Source organism: Haematobia irritans, chromosome 4 (genome assembly GCF_050003625.1).
Source record: "Haematobia irritans isolate KBUSLIRL chromosome 4, ASM5000362v1, whole genome shotgun sequence".
NCBI classification, from domain to species: domain Eukaryota; kingdom Metazoa; phylum Arthropoda; class Insecta; order Diptera; family Muscidae; genus Haematobia; species Haematobia irritans.
The window spans coordinates 7,217,083-7,240,380 of NC_134400.1; the positions used below are offsets into that span (position 1 = coordinate 7,217,083).

Below are 23,298 nucleotides of genomic sequence, written 5' to 3' on the forward strand. Positions count from 1 at the left end.
TTTACAAAATTTTCTATAGAAATAAAATTTTGACAAAATTTTCTATAGAAATGAAATTGTACAAAATTTTCTATAGAAATAAAATTTTGACAAAATTTTCTATAGAAATAAAATTTTGACAAAATTTTCTATAGAAATAAAATTTTGACAAAATTTTCTATAGAAATAAAATTTTGACAAAATTTTTTATAGAAATAAAATTTTGACAGAATTTTCTATAGAAATAAAATTTTGATAAAATTCTCTATATTCCTCCATGATTAAGTAACATTTTCACCTGCAACCATGTTGTCAAAGTGAACATAGATCTAAGAAACATATAATTGTCCTCATCTAAAATGTTATTATATTGATAAAAAATAATTTTGTTCTGGTATTCTTCCAAAATATTTTTCTCCCAGTTAAAAAAACATGGTCACCATGAAGATATTCTCCCATAGAGCTTTAATCATCAATGTGCTCCTGGTTAAAGGATTTGTTGATGTCATCACAATGTTGTATAAAAACTCCTTGATCCCCTTTGCCCAAGCGGAGATTTCTTTATATGTCAGAGGGGACCAAATGGCCCATTAACAAAAAATAACATTATTTTAGAATGAATTAATTTTGTTATTCATGGGGCAAAAATTACCAAGTAAAGGACGATAGACATAGACAGACGAAGTTGAAGGATTTAATGTTCATTGCTTAAGCTTTAATTAATGCCTATTTTTGTTTACCCAAAAGATGGCTGAAATTTTAATTGAAAAAGAATGGCCGTATAACCCCTATCTCAGTTATTTTGGTTAAAATGACTTTGTGGAAAATGACATCTGTTCAACTAAAGCCTTTAATGTCATTCAAAGGTTGAGTGATTTTTCAAATAATTAAAACTTGAAAGCAATATTAAATTCCCACACCCGCAACAACAACACTAAGATAATGTGCACTATTCTCTTTAAGTATTCAAGAGAGATTAACAAAGCTTACGAGGGATTTGTGAAGAAATGTAGCCTTAATTGGGCCAAACTACTTAAATGAATACTTACCTAGAGGTCAAAGATTTCATGGCCTTAAAATTCAATTACGAATTTTGCTTAGCATATAAGACGCATTTCTTTGATGTAAAGTTTTTTATTTCTCTGGTCCAAAATTCGATAAACTTATCAATGAAGTCGTTTTGTCCTTATGTTCAAGTGATTCGACTTAAAAGTGAGTATCTTTAAATGAAAGGAAATTATGTTTGACTAATGTCAAGTGGGCTTTAATAATTCAGAAAAATTCCTTAAAATTACATAAATTAGTTGATTTTTTATCAAAGCAAAAAAAAAATATATTTTTTTTCAGTACTTTATAGATTTTTATACCCTGCGCTACACTGTGGAGCAGGGTATTATAAGTTAGTGCATATGTTTGCAACACCCAGAAGGAGACGAGATAGACAGACATATGATGTCTTTGGCAATATTGCTCAGGGCCGGCCCCTGAGTCGATCTAGCCATGGCCGTCTGTCTCTGAACATATTTTTGTGATCAAAGTGTAGTTCGAAATATTAGTCCAATCGACTTAAAATTTGGCACAAGTATGTACTTTGGGTCAGAGTAGAACCCTAATGATTTTGGAAGAAATTGCTTCAGTTTTAGATATAGCTCTCATATATACCTTTCGTCAGAATTTCCGCCTGATATACTTTAAATTTTGCGCAAGGAGTACAATTGATAGTGTCGTAACGTGTGCCAAATTTGCTTGAAATCAGTTCAGATTTCGATATAACTCCCATATATATCATTCGCCCGATATGCACTCATATGACCGCAGAAGCCACAATTTGCCCTAATTTGCTTTAAATTTCGCAAAGGGAGCAGAATTAATATTGTAGCTATGCATGCTAAATTTGGTTGAAATCGGTTCAGATTTAGATATAGCTCCTATATATATATTTCGCCCGATATAGACTTATATGGCCACAGAAACCAGAGTTTTGCCCTGATTCGCTTCAAATTTTGCACAGGGAGTATAATTAATATTTCAGCTATGGATACCAAATTTGGTTGAAATCGGTTAAGATTTAGATATAGCTTCCATATATATCTTTTCCGATTTGGGCAAAAATGGCCAAAATATCCACATTTTCCTCTATAAAATCACCACTGTTAAGTCGAAAACTTGAAACATTGACTCAAATTTTCCTATACTTCTAATACATATCTATCGACCTATAAATCATAAATACACTTTTGCGAAGTTGACTCTAAATTGGTTCAAATTTAAAGGTTTCCCATATTTTTTACTAACATTGTCTTCCACCCCAAGGCATTAGCCGACTTAAAGTCAATACATTTTGCAGAACTCTAGCAAATTTTGTCCAGATCGGGTCAGCTTTAAATATATGTATATGGGAACATAAACCTTTATATATAGCACCCAACACATTTGACGGATTTGGATTGGTATCGAAAATGTGGATCTACAAAGTGGTGCAGGGTATAATATAGTCGGCCCCGCCCGACTTTAAACTTTCCTTACTTGTTTACTCTTTGGTAGGTCGGTAAAATTCTTGATGCTTTGGTCGATTTTCCATAATATGTTATTTCTCCCCAACTAAGAGATACTTCACAAATTTTCTCTATAAATAAAATTTAGACAACATTTTCTATAGCAATAAAATTTTGACAAAATTTTCTATAGAAATAAAATTTTGACAAAATTTTCTATAGAAATAAAATTTTACAAATTTTTCTATAGAAATAAAATATTGACAAAATTTTCTATAGAAATAAAATTTTGACAAAATTTTCTATAGAAATAAAATTTTGACAAAATTTTCTATAGAAATAAAATTTTGACAAAATTTTCTATAGAAATAAAATTTTGACAAAATTTTCTATAGAAATAAAATTTTGACTAGATTTTCTATAGAAATAACAAGATTTTCTATAGAAATAAAATGTTGCCAAAATTTTGACAAAATTTTCTATAGAAATAAAATTTTGACAATATTTTCTATAAACATAAAATTTTTTCAAAATTTTCTATAGAAATAAAATGTTGACAAAATTTTCTATAGAAATAAAATGTTGACAAAATTTTCTATAGAAATAAAATGTTGACAAAATTTTCTATAGAAATAAAATTTTGACAAAATATTCTATAGAAATAAAATTTTGACAAAATTTTCTATAGAAATAAATTTTGGACATAATTTTCTATAGAAATAAAATTTTGACAAAATTTTCTATAGAAATAAAATTTTGACAAAATTTTCTATAGAAATAAAATTTTGACAAAATTTTCTATAGAAATAAAATTTTGACAAAATTTTCTATAGAAATAAAATTTTACAAAATTTTCTATAGAAATAAAATTTTGACAAAATTTTCTATAGAAATAAAATATTGACAAAATTTTCTATAGAAATAAAATATTGACAAAATTTTCTATAGAAATAAAATTTTGACAAGATTTTCTATAGAAATAACAAGATTTTCTATAGAAATAAAATGTTACCAAAATTTTGACAAAATTTTCTATAGAAATAAAATTTTGACAAAATTCTCTATAGCAATAAAATTTTGACCAAATTTTCTATAGAAATAAAATTTTGACAAAATTTTCTAAAAAAATAAAATTTTGATAAAATTTTCTATAGAAATAAAATTTTGATAAAATTTTCCGTAAATATTAAATTTTGGTGTGGGCCTTTTTTCACATTCCTTTGAATGTTTGTTCACCCTAGAGAGCCTACCAAAATACTTCTCATTTTTCAAAGCTCGTCTATCAGCCTCAGTACCGCTTGATCAACATGTAGAGTAGACAATGCATACATCAGGAATGTAAAAATTCCCACAAACACACATCCATTACCAAGTAGTCCTTACGAAAATTACTCATACGTTCCCAGGTTCTTTCAATCTGGCACAATTTATTCCGCCCAAGTATGAGAATATTTATGTACATATTTTATTATGCCATTCAAATAATTTATTCAAAATACATATGCGGTATAATAAGAACACCAATACACCACACCTAAACACACACTCTCGCTAGAGTGGATGCATGGATCAAATTAAACAAGGTCATGTATACAAATAGGAATTGTCTGTCATATGGATGTCCTTTTTCGTACTGCTATGTCAATTTATTTTACATGACAATGTGAATTGCCTCGCTATGGAATAAAATTTCGACAACGATTCCTATGAATAAGAAACTGTTTATGACACATTGAGAGCTTGATATGGATCTTAAAACGGATATTACTTCAAAAAAGGATATTAAAACAAAAAAAAAAAACGAAATTAGAAAAAAAAGAATTTTGCATTTTAAACTTCGCTATGGAAAAGGCGTTCCTTGTAAACACTGTTTAGTCTCAGCCGATTGTTTTTTTTTCCTGCTAAAAATCAACAGTCAATCTGTACTATCAGTAAAGGAGTTTTTATCCTATGATCGTTCTGGTTTCTATTCCCTTTCCATACAATGTTGCTATACCATTCACTTTTATTACTTTTAGATTTGTTCCTTCATGAATTTCTTTAAAGCCCTATAAAAGCTAAATTAAAACAAATTCTTATCACTTTTTAAACACTTTTCTATAGCCATACAATGACTGACAATATTTTCCTGGACCATATCCTTTTGTTTTTTGTTGCTATGCTCTGTTTGAGTTTCTTTTCTTGTTTTTATCACTCTTTTATTCTCTTTTTCTCTTTTATAATCCTTAGGCCATAAAAATAAAGTTTCCCTGGGTATTGGCATGCAAAAAATCTTTAAGCTAAAAACAAAAAAAAAACTTAGAATATTAAAGGATAACTTCGAAGAAAAAGGAAAAATCCTAGATCCAGAAAAGGACCTAGAATTCCTAAGAAGTAGCTCAGAACAAAGGAATACAAAGCCATATAGAAGTTTAAAAGGAAATAATTTGCAAAATATTTGCTTTGTTTTTGGGACATTGTGCTAAGCAATATCCAAGTAAGCAGCTTTTACAGCAATGCGATAATAAACAGCAATCAGGACATATGCAAGTGGGAAAAAATGAGGATAAAAAACTGTCTCTCTTTGAATTCAATTGAAATTCTGAGATTGGCAACAGGAAACCATGTGGTGACAAACTGGGTTGCAGTTTTCATATCCTACACCAGGCATGGAGGAACCAAGGATTTCTACTTTCCCTTTAAGTGTCAAAATTGTATTTCTATAGAAAATTTTGTCAAAATTTTATTTGTATAGAAAATTTTGTCAAAATTTTATTTCTATAGAAATTTTGTCAAAATTTTATTTGTATAGAAATTTTGTCAAAATTTTATTTGTATAGAAAATTTTGTCAAAATGTTATTCCTATGGAAAATTTTGACAAAATTTTATTTCTATTTCTATTTTATTTCTATTTTAATTCTATAGAAAATTTTGTCAAATTTTTATTTCTATGAGTACGGGTTTCTATAGAAAATTTTGTCACAATTTTATTTCTAGAAAAGTTTGTCAAAATTTTATTTCTAGAAAATTTTGTCAAAATTTTATTCCTATAGAAAATTTTGTCAACATTTTATTTCTATAGAAAATGTTGTCAAAATTTTATTCCTATAGAAAAAAAATTCTATTTATATAGAAAATTATGATAAAATTTTAGTTCTATAAAAAATTTTGTAAAAATTTTATTTCTATAGAAAATTTTACCAAAATTTTATTTCTACGGGTAAAACCTGGCGATGCCATTTTAACTGTAATATGAAGTGGTTTACACATTTTTGCATTTCATTCGACAACACTTGATGGCTCCATATCCTTACAACAGTCATATATTGTTTTATGTGTGCTAACCTCAGTTAATCCTGTTGGATTACCTTTACACATGACTTCCGCTTTATTGATTAAACTTCGTAAGCAAATTTTTGCCCCTTCCCATTTCGGTAATTCATTCAATTATCTGTATTGACATTTTGTATTTGAATTCTTCAGTTTTTTTTTATTCTTGTTCCTTCCTATGGCACATTGTCCTTTTTTTTGCATACGTGGTTTTATATTCCAATCTGATTGAGCTAATAGCAAAAAATCAACACTCAGCACTTTACTTGATAACATTTCGACTAGATGAACACATGTGACAGAGATTACTTATGGAAGTTTATCAAAATCCGTCGAGCAACTGGAACCTCTTGTAAAGATTGTCATATTTTGAAATCAAGTAGTAGCGATTGCAAAGATTTTTATAAATTTACTTAAAATACAATATGTTGTTTTTTTTTTTTTGTAAACGTTTTTAGAGTGGATGGTTTACCTTTTCTGTTGAAATAAAATTCTGACAAAATTTTCTGTAGAAATAAAATTTTGAAAACATTTTCTCTAGAAATAAAATTTTTACAAAATTTTCTATAATAATAAAATTTTGACAAAATTTTCTATAAACAAAATTTTTTCAAAATTTTCTATAGATATAAAATGTTAACAAAATTTTCTATAGAAATAAAATGTTGACAAAATTTTCTATAGAAATAAAATTTTGACAAAATATTCTATAGAAATAAAATGTTGACAAAATTTTCTATAGAAATAAATTTTTGACAAAATTTTCTATAGAAATAAATTTTTGACAAAATTTTCTATAGAAATAAAATTTTGACACAATTTTCTATAGCAATAAAATTTTGACAAAATTTTCTATAGAAATAAAATGTTGACAAAATTTTCTATAGAAATAAAATTTTGACAAAATTTTCTATAAACATAAATTTTTTTCAAAATTTTCTATAGAAATAAAATGTTGACAAAATTTTCTATAGAAATAAAATGTTGACAAAATTTTCTATAGAAATAAAATGTTGACAAAATTTTCTATAATAGAAATTTGACAAAATTTTCTATAGAAATAGAATTCTGACAAAATTTTCTATAGAAATAAAAATGTGACAAAATTTTCTATAGAAATAAAATGTTGACAAAATTTTCTATAGAAATAAAATGTTGACAAAATTTTCTGTAGAAATAAAATGTTGACAAAATTTTCTATAGAAATAACATTTTGACAAAATATTCTACAGAAATAATTTTTTGACAGAATTTTCTATAGAAATAACATTTTGACAAAATTTTCTGTAGAAATAAAATTTTTACAAAATTTTCTATAGAAATAGAATTTTGACAAAATTTTCTATAGAAATAGAATTCTGACAAAATTTTCTATAGAAATAAAAATGTGACAAAATTTTCTAAAGAAATAAAATTTTGAAAACATTTTCTGTAGAAATAAAATTTTGAAAAAATTTTCTGTAGAAATAAAATTGTTACAAAATTTTCTATAGAAATAAAATTTTGACAAAATTTTCTATAGAAATAAAATTTTGACAAAATTTTCTATAGAAATAAAATTTTGACAAAATTTTCTATAGAAATAAAATTTTGACAAAATTTTCTATAGAAATAAAATTTTGACAAAATTTTCTATAGAAATAAAATTTTGACAAAATTTTCTATAGAAATAAAATTTTGACAAAATTTTCCATAGAAATAAAATGTTGACAAAATTTTCTGTAGAAATAAAATTTTGACAAAATTTTCTATAGAAATAGAATTTTGACAAAATTTTCTATAAAAATAGAATTTTGACAAAATTTTCTATAAAAATAGAATTCTGACAAAATTTTCTATAGAAATAAAAATGTGACAACATTTTCTATAGAAATAAAATTTCTATAACACTTTCCATAGAAAGTTTCTATGGAAATAAAACGTTGATAAAATTTTGACAAAATTTTCTATAGAAGGAAAATGTTGACATAATAGGTGGATTATGCCCTCTCAGAAATGCTTGGTATAAAAAAATAACACATATCTTATTGGAAAAAACCTTTTTAAAACTAATTATGTGACACTATTATTGATTGATAAATAAAAAATTCCCCATTATGTTTACCCAAAAAACTAGAACATTGACCATACCTTAATACATTAAAAGGCAACCAAAACGTTCCATCTTGGCTAACATGTAATTCAATTCATTAGAGTCAATTTTAAAATTCCTCATCCTCATACAGCCTAATTCAATTAGGATAATAAAGCCAAGCATAAAGGAAACCCTCTTAATTAAAATAGAGACTTGAAGCTTAATATCCCAGCGATATATTCCAAGCATTTGTAAACGTGTAGGTAGGCATATACATAATCCCTTTTAATTAACTAACAGCCAATTATTATAATAATATTAGGGATTCGACTCGCATTTCGGCCACGGCAGATAATTAAGGTCTAAACCGTATGTATGGCAACTACATTTCAATGAGATATATATTGAGACCTTTTTTATTGTGCGGGGGAGGGAGGCGGTGTATCGGGATCTAAAAACAACATTGAAATATTTTTCGAGTGTTAACCTTCTCCGAGTGAGTGGAAAAACTGCGGGCTATTAAATTAATATGGACTGGGGTTTCTTGTGAAGCGACAGCGTTAGGTGGGGTAGGTTTGAAAGGTGGATTTTATTTTTTAGGAACAAATTATAGAAAAAAAAAGAGATAAGACTCCCCTGGATTCTCGACCCATGTCTCTCAATTATTTAATTCCTTCCGCTTTTTTCTTTGGTATTTGGTATTGCTTCTAACTCATCCATGTTATTTTATTTTAGTTAATTATGTTTGAAGCCTTGGGCTTTTGCCACAGATCATTATGGTACGAACAAATATTCCAGACACCAAACTCGTGTTATCTCCTGTTTTTTCAAAAGCCCAGTGGGTGGTAGCAGACCATACCGCAGGGGGTTTATGAGGATGAAATGTAGTGTGAAGTGGCAGGACTTTTTTTATGCTGCCCCTTATAGATTCTATTTGTGAGGTGAGGCATTAATTCCAGGAATCTCCACAAAAGCCTACATGCAACAAAGGCGAAATAAACGCCAATGACGAAACTAGTATACACTGTAAACACGATTAGGTACCACCAGATATTGTTTGATTATAAAACAAATTTAAATCGAGGCAATTTTACACTAGGATCCACATAACAGAGAGAAATTTAAATAAGATAAATCAAACTGAATTAGCTTTTATTCTCTTGGAAATCACTTACCATTAATTTAATTAAAAGTCCATTATCTTTCTCCAAAATTTTCCCACACAAAAATTGATCTGAAACCATAACTGCAATATTGCGCTCACTACAAAGAAACTATTGTAAACTCTTTTATAGGAAGAATGAACTACAAAATTTTGTTAAAATTTTATTTCTATAGAAAATTTTGTCATAATTTTATTTCTATAGAAAATGTTGTCAAAATTTTATTGCTATAGTAAATTTGGCCAAAATTGTATTTCTATAGAAAATTTTGCGAACATTTTATTTCTAAGAAAAATTTGCCAACATTTTTTTTGCTATAGAAAATTTTGTCAAAATTTTATTTCTATAGAAAATTTTGTCAGAATTTTATTTCTAGAGAAAATTTTGTCAACATTTTATTGCTATAGAAAATTTTGCCAAGATTGTATTTCTATAGAAAATGTTGCGAACATTTTATTTCTAAGGAAAATTTGCCAACACTTTTTTGCTGTAGACAATTTTGTCAAAATTTTATTTCTTAGAAAATTTTGTCAAAATTTTATTTCTATAGAAAATTTTGTCCAAATTATATTTCTATAGAAAATTTTGTCAAAATTTTATTGTTATAGAAAATTTTGCCAAGATTGTACTTCTATAGAACATTTTGTCAAAATTTTATTGCTATAGAATATTTTGCCAAGATTGTATTTCTATAGAAAATTTTGTCAAAATTTTATTTCTATAGAAAATTTTGTCAAAATTTTATTTCTATAGAAAATTTTGCGAAAATGTTATTTCTAAGAAAATTTTGTCAAAATTTTATTTCTATAGAAACATTTTATTTCTACAGAAAATTTTGTCATAATTTTATATCTATAGAAAATTTTGTAAAAATTGTATGTCTATAGAAAATCTTTTCAAAAATGTAGCATAAATTAAGGGGCCAATCTAAATTATTTTGAATTTTTTTTTTTCAGTGTAGGGTGTCATACCTATATTCCTTCTTGTTACTATACACCCAATACATTGGTAGTGTGTATATGTGAATAGGTAACCCTAGTCGTATACGTGTTATGAATTAATTAATAACACTTATACGCATCCAGGGCCAACATAAATTTGTTCAGCATGCGTGAAGTTTTTTCAAAGCCCTTACTCCATACTATGTGTTTTGCATACCCTAACAAAATAAAAAGGGATCATTCTGTTTATTAATTCACTAGTAGATTTCTAGATATTCCACGTAACCATAATATAGGGATATGGAAAACAATCTTCTTAATTTCAATTCACCTTGAGGGGTTGTTTTGCCATGGTCTCTTTCGTTTTAGCTAATGGTAAAGAATAACGTCAAGCATTTCATGAACTGAAACAAGAAACAAAAAAATGAAAATGCAAATTTTCATACGTCTAAATCTTAAGCATGCCAATGCAAAATTCTCTAATCACTTGGAGGAGGAAAGTCTTCCCTTATTTTTTGTTAACGAATTGTTTCTCCATTGTATGGCACAAATTGTTTCACGCCTTTCTAACTAAAATATTTTCAAAAAAATGCTTGAAAATCTTATTATAAGCCATAGAAGAGCGAGAATCCTTACTTGTTTTGCTTTTTTTTCGGTGGTAGTGCTGGGTTATCAGACAACCATAACAATTTGTTTATCATTGTTTTATTTTTTATTTGTCCTTACCCCTAAGTGGTAGAGAAAGGATGACTGCCAGTTAAGTGCTATATGATAAGGATGCCTTTTTTAATTTAGTATTCAGTACACGCCAAGAAGCTAAATTTGTCTAAGGATACTTAAGGGTTATTGACATATTCATAGAATCCTATTACTTTGTGATAATAAATGTAGAGGATTAATAGTGGATATGGTAAGAGAAATGGTGAGAGAATTTTTTTTTTTTTAGAAAAGGGGATAAATATATGAGATATGAGATGGAAACGTGATGGACAATATGTCCATAAATTTATTTCTAGAGAAAAAATGGGAAGAAGAAAATGACTTATAATAAGGTGGAGGAGACTACATAGTTATCTAGGGGTTAAGAAGTACTTAAATTTTCTATAAAAAAATTGACAAAATTTTCTATAGAAAAAAAAATTGAAAAAAAAATTTTGTATAAAAATAATATTTTGACAATATTTTCTATTAAAATAAAATTTTGACATTTTCTATAGAAACAAAATTTTGTCAAAATTTTCTATAAAAATAAAATTTTGACAAAATTTTCTACAGAAATAAAATTTCGTTTTGTTTTTTATTGTTGGCTTCTCTTCAATCGTTATTGTTGTTTTTGATCTCAGCTTAAAGCCATGCATTGACTAAACTACAAGTGTAGCTTAACCAACAGAGGAAAAGTATGCTTGTCAAATTTATTTGGGCAAAGCCCTATAGACTGCAAGATGGTTGGATGTACAGCTGTTTCGGAATTACCACATTCCTCATCAGCATCCTCTACTTGCAGCAAAACTATCAACCAATTATCAGAATAAATTCGGGAAATTCACTCAACCCAAAGTGAACTACACTTGAACCTCCCGAAAAAGGGGTTGATAGTCGGCTACTGCCTAAACAAATTTTCTATAGAAATAAAATTTTGCAAAAATTTTCTTTAGAAATAAAATTTTGACGAAATTGCCTATACAAATAAAATTTTGACAAAATTTACTATAGAAATAAAATGTTGACAAAATTTTCTATGGAAATAAAATATTGACAAAATTTTCTATAGAAATAAAATTTTGACAAAATTTTCTATAGAAATAAAATTTTGAAATTTTTTTTATAGAAATAAAATTTTTGAAAAATTGTTCTATAGAAACAAAATTTTGAAAAAATTTTCTATAAAAATAAAATTTTTGAAAAATTGTTGTATAGAAATAAAATTTTGACAAAATTTTTTATAGAAAAAAAAAATTGACAAAATTTTCTATAAAAATAACAGTTTGACAAAATTTACTTTAGAAATAAAATGTTGACAAAATTTTCTATTAAAATAAAATTTTGACATTTTCTATAGTAATAAAAATTTGACAAAATTTTCTATAGAAATAAAATATTAACAAAATTTTCTATAGAAATAAAATTTTGAAAAAATTTTCTATAAAAATAAAATTTTGAAAAAAAATTCTATAGAAATAAAATTTTGAAATATTTTTTTATAAAAATAAATTTTTTGAAAAATTGTTCTATAGAAACATAATTTTGACGAAATTTTCAATAGAAATAAAGTATTGACACAATTTTCTATAGAAAAAAAAAATAACAAAATTTTCTATAGAAATAAAATTTTTACAAAAAAAAATTAAATAATTTAATTTAAATTAAGTTAAATTAAATTTATTATAAATCAATTTTATAAAATCCGAAACAACAAATAAGTGTATTTTGGTTTTATTGACATTTAATATGGGGCGGATATTTATATTATTTTTTTGTCTATGGCCCCATAAGTGTTATTATTGAGGCATTGCAAAGACTTTAACTTTAATCTTTCTTTAAAGCTTTATGAATAAAATTTAAATATTTTATTATTATTATATTCTTTTTTCTCCTCAAGCCTTTCCAGTCTTCTTGTATAATATCTTGTATCATGTATTTTGCCTTTTTTTCTCTCGTTACAGATCTATCATTTTCGAGCACGTCAACTTCCACATCATATCATCATCATTTTAATCATGAAAATTGTACAAAATCAGAAAGAATACGAATTAAAAAGGGATGTGAGATCATAGATAAACGCTGTCATTGTTGGCCAACGTTAAAAGTGTGTCGTAATCAAGTGAACACTGGATCGGGGTCAAGAATTTTGCGATGGCATTTCAAAACGCTTGAGGTAAGGAGAAAACAAAATATTATGAATGAAAAACACGAAGGTATCATTTCTAATATCAAATGAGATGTAATTAGCTTCTCAACAGTGTGTCAAGTATTTGTCTGGCTTTTGTCCATAAATTTAAAAGATGTACCTCACACACAGTTAAGCACCATTTATTGGAAAATTTGTCAAAAAAAATCTATTGCATACATCTGGCAACTCTGGGCTTTACGAAAATTTGTAATAGCGCTTATATTTCGATTAAGTCGACTTTATCTATTTAACATACTCGACTGCCTATTGTCTCTCATACTCTGATACTCGCTCCTTTTACTATAATTGACTTTGAACTTTTCATACTCGTATGAAACAATTACCTTAGAATTTGTGTGGCTATTTCTCGATAACCGCTAACAACTGTCTATTTCATTATCTTTGTCACAACAAAAGCTGAGTTAGCATTTCCGTATTTGATTGGATTCAGATTTTCAACTACAATGTTGTATTGGTATATATACATATGTGTGTATGTGTACATTTCATGTAATGTCACAAAAGCCTTATGTAGATTGCAGCAAAGACTCAATGTGGTTTCATTCCACTATATGTCTGTGTTTCAATTGCTATTGCTGGTTTGTATGTGTTTCCCCAACCATCTGGATTTTTGTGTGACTTATGTGTTCTTATGCCACACATTTATCTTCAACACTAATCTATGCATGTTTGATAGGCACTATTGGTCATCGCTTTGGAATCCTCATTAATGTCAGCTAATTTAATCGGTTGTTGGTGCATTTCAAGTGTTGCTCGCAAAGGTATGAAAGCAATATTAAATTAAATAAATAAATAATAAATAGAAATAAAAATTTGACAAAATTTTCTATACAAATAAAATTTTGACAAATTTTTCTATAGAAAAAAATGTTGACAAAATTTTCTATAGAAATAAAATTTTGACAAAATTTTCTATAGAAATAAAATTTTGACAAAATTTTCTATAGAAATAAAATATTGGCAGCATTTTCTAAAGAAATAAAATTTTGCAAACATTTTCTGTAGAAATGAAATTTTGAAAAATTTTTCCTAAAGAAATAAAATTTTGACAAAATTTTCTATAGAAATAAAATTTTGACAAAATTATCTATATAAATAAAATATTGGCAAAATTTTCTATAGAAATAAAATTTTGACAAAATTTTCTATAGAAATAAAATTTTGACAAAATTTTCTATAGAAATAAAATTTTGACAAAATTTTCTATAGAAATAAAATTTTGACAAAATTTTCTATAGAAATAAAATTTTGACAAAATTTTCTATAGAAATAAAATTTTGACAAAATTTTCTATAGAAATAAAATTTTGACAAAATTTTCTATAGAAATAAAATTTTGACAAAATTTTCTATAGAAATAAAATATTGACAAAATTTTCTATAGAAATAAAATTTTGACAAAATTTTCTATAGAAATAAAATTTTGACAAAATTTTCTATAGAAATAAAATTTTGACAAATTATCTATATAAATAAAATATTGGCAAAATTTTCTATAGAAATAAAATTTTGCAAACATTTTCTGTAGAAATAAAATTTTGAAAAATTTTTCCTATAGAAATAACATTTTGAGAAAATTTTCTTTAGAAATAAAATTTTTGAAAAAATTTTCTATAGAAATAAAATTTAGAAATAAAATTTTTGAAAAAATTTTCTATAGAAATACTATTTCGAAAAAATTTTAAAAATAAAATTTTGAAAAATTTTTACTATAGAAATAAAACTGAAAAAAATCCTATAACTTTCAAATAAGAGTTTTTAAATTTGGTAGATTTTTGGTAAATGTTTCATCAATTTTTGGGAGATTATATTTGGCGCGAGTGGCACCATGTGTGGACTACCATCTGCGGCAGCTTGGAGTAAGGTTGGCACTAAAGCAAACCAAAGTGTCGATCATCTCATGAAGGCACTTCACCGGGAATAGACCACAATACCGCAGATCGCCTTTCGTACGGCTTTTGATGGTTTTACCGGCCGATTGAAAGCCATAATTTGTGACAAAGACAGCCAATTCAAATAAATCTAAACTGATTGTAAAATTTGATACTATTTCCGACATTTTTGCTTTTAAATAATAAAATAAAAAATAGCACTTTAGAAATAAAATTTTTGAAAAAATTTTCTATAGAAATACAATTTTGACAAAATTTGCTATAGAAAATAAAAAATTAAAAAGAAAAAAAAATAAAGTTTTGGCAGAATTATAATCAAAAAACTTCGGAATAAGAGTTTTTAAATTTGGTAGATTTTTGGTAAAATTTTCCTCTATTTTTGGGAGATTATATTTGGCGCGAGCGGCACCGTGTGTGGACTACCGTCTGCGGTATTGTGCAGCGAGTAATGGCTTTCCCAGCCGTTTGAAGGCCATAACTTGTGCCAAAGGCATCCAATTCAAATTAATCTACACTAATTCTAAAATTTGATACTATTGACGACATTTGTTGCTTTTGAACAGTATAATAATAGAAGAAAACAATTTCCGTTTAATTTGTTCATTTACATATCAGCCATCCGGGATACAAAATTTCATCAAAATCGATTTATAATTACAACCTGTATCTTGCGAGCAAAAAATACAGGGAAAGACGGATGGACATGAGAGTTAGATCGACTCTGGAGACGATATATAATTTATGGGGTCTAGAACTAGTGATTCTTGTAGGCACATTTTCTTTCAGATCAAAGATTCCATATTCTAACCACTATGTGGCTTTGCAATGACCCTGTGGCTTAGGGTATAATGACCCACTGTGGTATCACAATGGACTGAATAGTCTAAGTGTGCCTGAAATATCGAGCTGTCACCTAACCTAACCTAGGATATAATGAATTAACTGAAAAAAAAAACAGAATAATATGAAATTTTAATTTTGATTTTTTTTTTTGTCTTCTTACAGGATTGCCAAGTGAATTTAGTGAGCCTCATAAAAGCAGAATTGGATTTTGATGAAGACTATACAATAGCACCGAATCTATTCTCAAACAAAAAGACAAGAAGAAGGAAGAAATTCCGAACAAAAATGTAAGTAGCAAATGAGAAAAATAAAATCAAATTCAAGAGAAAAAATCTGCCAGGCCTGCTTATATTTTAATCTGCGCCAAGACCCTTCACGATTTTCTTGAACTAACATAGCTTTACAACTTTACTTGTTATCTATACACTCATTGAGGTGAAAATATGATACCTAACATAATTAGAGAAATAAAATTTGGACAAATTGTTTTCTATAGAAATAAAATGTTAACGAAATTTTCAATAGACATAAAATTTTGCAAAAATTTTCTATAGAAATAAAATTTTGACAAAATTTTCTATAGAAATAAAATTTTGACAAAAATGTCTATAGAAATAAAATGTTGACAAAATTTTCTATAGAAATAAAATGTTGACAAAATTTTCTATAAAAATAAAATTTTTCCAAAATTTTCTATGGAAATAAAAATTTTACAAAATTTTCTATAGTAATAAAATTTTGACAAAATTTTCTATAGTAATAAAATTTTGACAAAATTTTCTAGAAAAATAAAATTTTGCAAAAAAATTCTATAGAAATAAAAATTTTGCAAACATTTTCTATAGTAATAAAATTTTGACAAAATTTTTTATATAAATATTTTTTTTTTATTTTGAAGACATTTTATACAATGTGTTTTGGCTTCTATACAGAGTGGCTGATATGTAATGGAACAAATCAAAGTGCTATTTTATTATTTTAAAGCAAAAATGTCGGAAATTTTATAATCAGTTTAGATTTATTTGAATTAGCTGTCTTTGGCACAAATTATGGCTTTCAATCGGCCGGTAAAGCCGTACGAAAGCAGCTCTGCGGTATTGTGGCCTATTCCTGGTGAAGTGCCGTCATGAGATGATCTACACTTTGGTCTGCTTTAGTGCCAACCTTACTCCTTGTAATCCTTGAGGTGAAAATATGATAACTAATAGAGAAATAAAATTTGGGCAAATTGTTTTCTATAGAAATAAAATTTTTACAACACTTTCTATTATAGTAATAAAATTTTGACAAAATTTTATATAGTAATAAAATTTTGACAAAATGTTCTATAGAAATAAAATTTTGACAAAATTTTCTATAGTAATAAAATTTTGACAAATTTTCTATAGTAATAAAATTTTGACAAAATTTTCTATAGTAATAAAATTTTGACAAAATTTTTTATAGAAATAAATTTTTGCAAAAAATTTCTATAAACATAAAATTTTATAAAAAAATTTCTATAGAAATAAAAATTTTGCAAAAATTTTTTATAAAAATAAAATTTTACCAAAATGTTCTATAGAAATACAAGTTTGCAAAAGTTTTCCATAGAAATAAAGTTTTGGAAATATTTTCTATAGAAATAATAGAAATAAAATTTGGACACAAATTTTGACAAAATTTTCTATAGAAATAAAATTTTGACAAAATTGTCTATACACATTTTGACAAAATTTTCTATAGAAATTATATTTTGCAAAAATTCTACAGAAATAACATTTAAAAAAAAAAAATCTACAGAAATAAAATTTTTCTATAGAAATAAAATTTTCCAAAAATTTTCTATAGAAATAAGGTTTTGCAAAATATTTCACCTCAGTAATGCTGGTGACATATCTGAGGGTTTCAAAGCTTCTCTAAGTGGTTTCACTGTGGAACGTCGTTCGGACTCGGCTATAATATGGAGGTCGCTTGTCATTGAGCTTAACATGGAATCGGGCAGCACTCAGTGATAAGAGAAAAGTACACCAATGTGGTATCACAATGGACTGAAGTGAGCCTGATACATCGGGCTGCCACCTAACCTAACCTTTGTTTTGTATTGATGGTTTGTTATTCAATCATATTTGTTGTTTTAATCTCAGCTTAAAACCATTGCGTTGACTAAATAACAAGAGTAGCTTATCCAACTGAGGACAAAATTTTCTAAATAAAATGTTGACAAAATTTTCTGTAGAAATTTTCTATAGAGAAAACTTGACAAAATTTTTTATAGAAATAAAATTTTACAAAAATTATTTTTCAAATATATTTACCTGTCCTAACCATAACTTTAGACAATTTGTTAAAAATCGTTAAAATTGTGTTTCTCGTTTTCCTACTGGAAAAGCGATTGTCTATACATTTTATTTGAGAAATACATTTGGTTTGGGAGCTCAACGGTATATTATTAATTTTTGTGTTCAGTGTTGATTAATTTTTATGCAATCTAGCAACACTAATACATCTGATGTGCCTTCCGACATCATCTTGTACATTTTATGTTTATTGTTATTTATAAAGTCTATTATCTTGTTCTTTTTGTTTTCTCACGAATTATTTCCGTTTGCTGTTATAGTTTTTTTTTTTCTTTTTAATAATAAATTTCTTGTCGTCTTGGAAATAGTACTATCTACTATTTTTGCCAGCTGTTTTAATGCTAAAGATGTTGGCAGGTTTGAAAGTTAGTGTCTAGATGGGATGACTTGCCTTGTTGTGGATGTCTAACTACGTGGCTATGACTTGTTCATGGTACATCCTTGAAGAAGCAATGTTTGTTTGTTCTACTGTCATGTTCTATTAGATTTTATGTGATTACAGGATATCCTGTGGCAAACACACACACACACACCCATACATATTCATTCTCAAGTACTCCCACCCATAGACTAGCTATCATGTTCTACTCTCATCGTCTTCGCCATAGATAAGATGAGAAAAAATTCTCTTGAACCCAGCAATGAATGAATGACGAAGTTGTATTTTTGTTTGTATTCGAATGTCTGCAATTATGTGTCACCGGAAGTATTTATGGGATTTTAGTTGAATCTCTTTTTCACTCACATACACACACACACACGCACTCACAATATATATGGCTTTATAAGTATGTTTAGCTGATTTGGAGAGTGTCTTTTCTGACAGTTTGTTAACAAATTAGTTGTGAAAATGAATTTCATTACATTTCAAACACATTATTACATTGAGGAATTTAATTTATGTTGTTGCCCAATCTAAGGAATTCGAATATCTAGAGATAGACAATAATGTTGTATGGCTCTCTGTGTGTGTGTCAGAGTCGGTGTCTATGTGTCTTGTCTTTATGTTTGTCCAAAATGAAAGCAAAATAATTTTATTATCCATTGGATTGCCCAATGTACCAAATGAATAACGTTTAAGATTAATTTTCCACTAAATGAAATATTTGTGAAATCTATAGAATTTGGACTTAAGGATTTTATTGCATTTCCAAATGTTTAAATTTCTATTTAATTGGTTATTATAAATGGATAGACCTCATGAACCAGTTTGGTTAAATTCAAAATGTATGTTGGTTTTAACTACACGCAAAAAATAATTCTTTCCTCCCAAACGAAATTTTAGACAAACAAAGTTCGTTTCTCATTTGCTTTTCGTTGAAAGGAAGTACATTTGGAAGAAAAGTATATACTTTTTGTGATAAACGTTTATTATTTTCCAGGATGTAAAAACAATTTCATAAAGACTAACTCAAAAAAATTTTTTTCTGGCTAATTGCATTTTCCCTCACATCTTTCTCACTTCCACGAAGTTTTTTAGGTCTTAGCACCTTTTTCTGTAATACCAACAATGTAGAAGAAATTATACGATTTTATAAATTTTTAAAATTTTTTTACCTTTCGCCTGGACGGAGAATCGAACCGCGGACCATGCACTTTGTAAGCCAACACACTAACCACTGAGCTATGTACCTGTTATGGTCATCAATAGATAATAAATATCCATATAAGTTATATTTATATAGCATAGCTTGCGGCGCCCACGAACCGAATAAAGTTTATTTAACAGAAACAAACATTTAGTTTGGCACCGTGGAGCAGTGGTTGCTACGTCCGACTTGCATGCCAAGGGTCGTGGGTTCGATCCCCGCTTCGACCAAAGTTTTTTTTTTGTTTTTTTTTTTTACATATATTCCAGATATGTTCGGAAGATTCCGAAAAAATGTTCAACATTACATTGTAGTATATTAAATTTTGAACTGTAAACTGTGTCTTATTAAAGACCTAAAGTCGGAAAAGAACAGTGTTTGATATAAACGAAATGGACTGTGTTGTTGTTTCAAAAATAACTTTTTTTATTGAAAAAATAAAAATTTTGTAACAAACGAATTTTTTTGGTGATAAAAGTTTAAAATTTTCGAAGCAATTCAAAAAACTCTAACTAAAGAAAAACGTTTTCGGTACACGTTTTCCAAACGTTTTTTTTTCTTTGCGTGTAAACTATATTACAAACATCGATATGTGAAAAAAATAAATAAATTAAATTAAATATTATAGGTAAATATTTTTCGACAAATTCAATCAAATATTTTAGACTGCTCCATTTGTGTACAAAATTTGTTCTTTAAATCCGCTTACTGCACCCAAAGAAAAATACTTTCTTCAGGAACGAAATTTTAGACAAACGAAATTCTTCTTTCTTATAAAATATTTACTTTTAGTTCAAACAAACCTAAATTTATGATATGCGATTCAACGATTGTCTCCAATTCTTCTTATTTGCCTTTAAAGAAAATTCTTTAACGTGAAAAGAAAACTTTACTTGTCTAAAACTTCGTTCCTAAGAAAAGAAAACTCTTCTTTCAATGTAAGGTATATACAAAATTATTAAAGAGACGGAAACTTTCTCATACTGGGGAAATTTTAACTAAAACATAATCATTTCAAAGAACTAAAATACACTTAAATTCGGTTTAGTCCCCATATAGCAAGAGTAAGCCGTTAAAAATTTAAGTCTAAAAAAAAATAATCAAACATTTTAGAAAATTCGCGATATATTTTTCAACATAAGCTCCGTTCGAGTACCCGATAATGTTTGTTATTTATCATGATTGTTTACTAAATTGTCCTCAAAAGTCTCGTCGTCATTGTATTAAAAATAGTGAAATATTTTTCTCAAAATACGAATGGCACCCGATTTATGTCACAATATACAAAATATTAGTATATTTAGATCAAATAAACGACGTTTCAGTAGTATCTGTAGATTCCCTACACACAAAAATTTTTTCTGATTCAATCACGAAATTAATTGATCCAATTAATTTTTAATTGAAATGTCTTCAATCACAGAAATGATAGTATCAATTAAAAAATTAATTGAAGGTTAATTAAAAAGTTAATTGATCCAATTAAAAAATTAATTGATACTATTATTTTTGTGATTGATTTTTGTTTTTTTTTTATGCTGAAATAGCTAATTTGATTTTATTTAAAATAAATATTTTCTTTTATAAATAATTGAAATGAAAATTAATAAAATAATCATTACAAACAAAATTTACAATGTATTTCTTGCATAAAATGCTAATTATACAACATACAAATGTATAAATATTCTAAAAATAATAATAAATCATTGTATTGATATTAGATATATAAATCAACAATAAATAGAATATATGAAATGGAAGTTTAATTTGTTTCCTAATCTTTTGTGTTATTATTTTTTTTCCTATGTAGCATTTTTTTCTTAAAAGACAAACAAAAAACAATTAAAGTTTTTTTTTTTATAAATTATTACCAGATATATAGCTTATTTCTTATGTGTAATGATTATCAATTAAAAATTTAATTGAATCAACAAATTTTTTAATTGAAATAAAAATCAATCACAAAAATTAATAGTATCAATTAATTTTTTAATTGGATCAATTAATTTTTTAATTGACTGTCAATTAATATTTTAATTTATACATTTCTGTAATTGAAGAAATTTCAATTAAAAAATTAATTAATCAATTAATTTCGTGACTGAATCAGAAAAATATTTTTTTGTGTGTAGTCAAGAGCTACAAATTTGCTGAAGGATGCAAAAAATCACACCATTTTTCGAGGTCTTTATATCCGGTACTTTAAAAAGAGGGCGAGGCCCGCCCATTGTTTCTAAAATTAGTTTTTTATAACTACTACAAATCAATTTTTTTGCCGCTAAAATCACGACTTTGTGGATTGGTAGAATTCTTGATGTTTTAGAAGATTTCTCCAAATATTCCTCTCCAATTAAAAGGTACATCACAAATTTTCTATAAAAAATAAATGTTTGAATAATCAAATTTTGACAAAATTCTCTATAAAAAAATAAATTTTTGACAAAATTTGCTACAGAAATAAAATGTTGACTAAATTTTCTATAGGAATAAAATGTTGGCAAACGTTTTTATAGAAATAAAATTTTCACCAAATGTTTTTATAAAAATAACATGTTGACAAAATTTTCTATAAAAATAAAATTTTGAGAAAATTTTTTATAGAAAAAATATTTTGACAAAATTTTGACCAAATTTTCTATAGAAATAAAATTACCTGTTTTGTTTGTACTTCAATCATACTTGTTGTTTTGATCTCAGCTTTAAAACCACTGTGTTGACTAAACTACAAGAGTAGCTTAACCAACAGAGGAAAAGAATGTTTGTAAAATTTATTTGGGCAAAGCCCTATATACTGCAAGATGGTTGGATGGACGCACGTTTCGGAATTACCACATTCCTCATCAGCATCCTCTACTTGCAGCAAAACTATCAACCAATTGACAAGATTTTCTATAGAAATAAAATTTTGACAAAATTTTCTATAGAAATAATATTTTGACCACATTTACTATAGAAATAAAATTTTGACTAAATTTTCTATAGAAATAAAATTTTAACAACATTTTCTATAGAAATAAAAGTTTGACAAAAGTTCCCTATAATAAAAAATTTTTACTGAAAATAAAAAAATTGACATTTAATAGACGAGATTTGACGAGATTTTCTACAGAAATAAAATTTTGACCAAATTTTCTATAGAAATAAAATTTTGACCAAATTTTCTATAGAAATAAAATTTTGACCAAATTTTCTATAGAAATAAAATTTTGACCAAATTTTCTATAGAAATAAAATTTTGACAAAATTTTCTATAAAAATAAAATTTTGACAAAATTTTCTATAGAAATATAATTTTGACAAAAATTTCTATAGAAATAAAATTTTGAGAACAATTTCCATAGAAATAAAATTTTAACAACATTTTCTATAGAAATAAAAGTTGGACAAAAGTACCCTATAATAAAAAATTTTTACTGAAAATAAATAATTGACAACATTTTCTATAAAAAATAAAATTTTTACAACATTTGCTGTTAAAAATAAAATTTTGAAAAAATTTTCTATAAATAATAAAATTTTGACAAAATTTTTTATAGAAAAAAAATTTATAAAATTTTCTATAGAAATAAAATTTTGTCAAAGAAAATTTTGCCAAAATGTTCTATAGAAATAAAATTTTGACAAAATTTTCTATAGAAAAAAATTTTGACAAAATTTCCTATAGAAAAAATTTTTGACAAAATTTCCTATAGAAAAAAATTTTAACAAAATTTCCTATAGAAATGAAATTTAATAAAAAAAAGGTTATAGAAATAAAATT

General features: G+C 26.2%; 1 protein-coding gene across 5 annotated transcripts in view; it reads left to right on the plus strand.

Moving 5' to 3' along the window:
• cmpy (crimpy) overlaps positions 1-23,298 on the plus strand; it is a 465,170-nt gene that overhangs the window by 422,251 nt on the left and 19,621 nt on the right. For all 5 annotated transcript variants that reach the window (XM_075304859.1, XM_075304858.1, XM_075304861.1 and 2 more), the window contains 2 exons: positions 12,626-12,837; positions 15,770-15,894. In XM_075304859.1, coding sequence (XP_075160974.1) covers positions 12,626-12,837; positions 15,770-15,894 — 337 coding nt within the window. The remainder of the gene's footprint in view (positions 1-12,625; positions 12,838-15,769; positions 15,895-23,298) is intronic.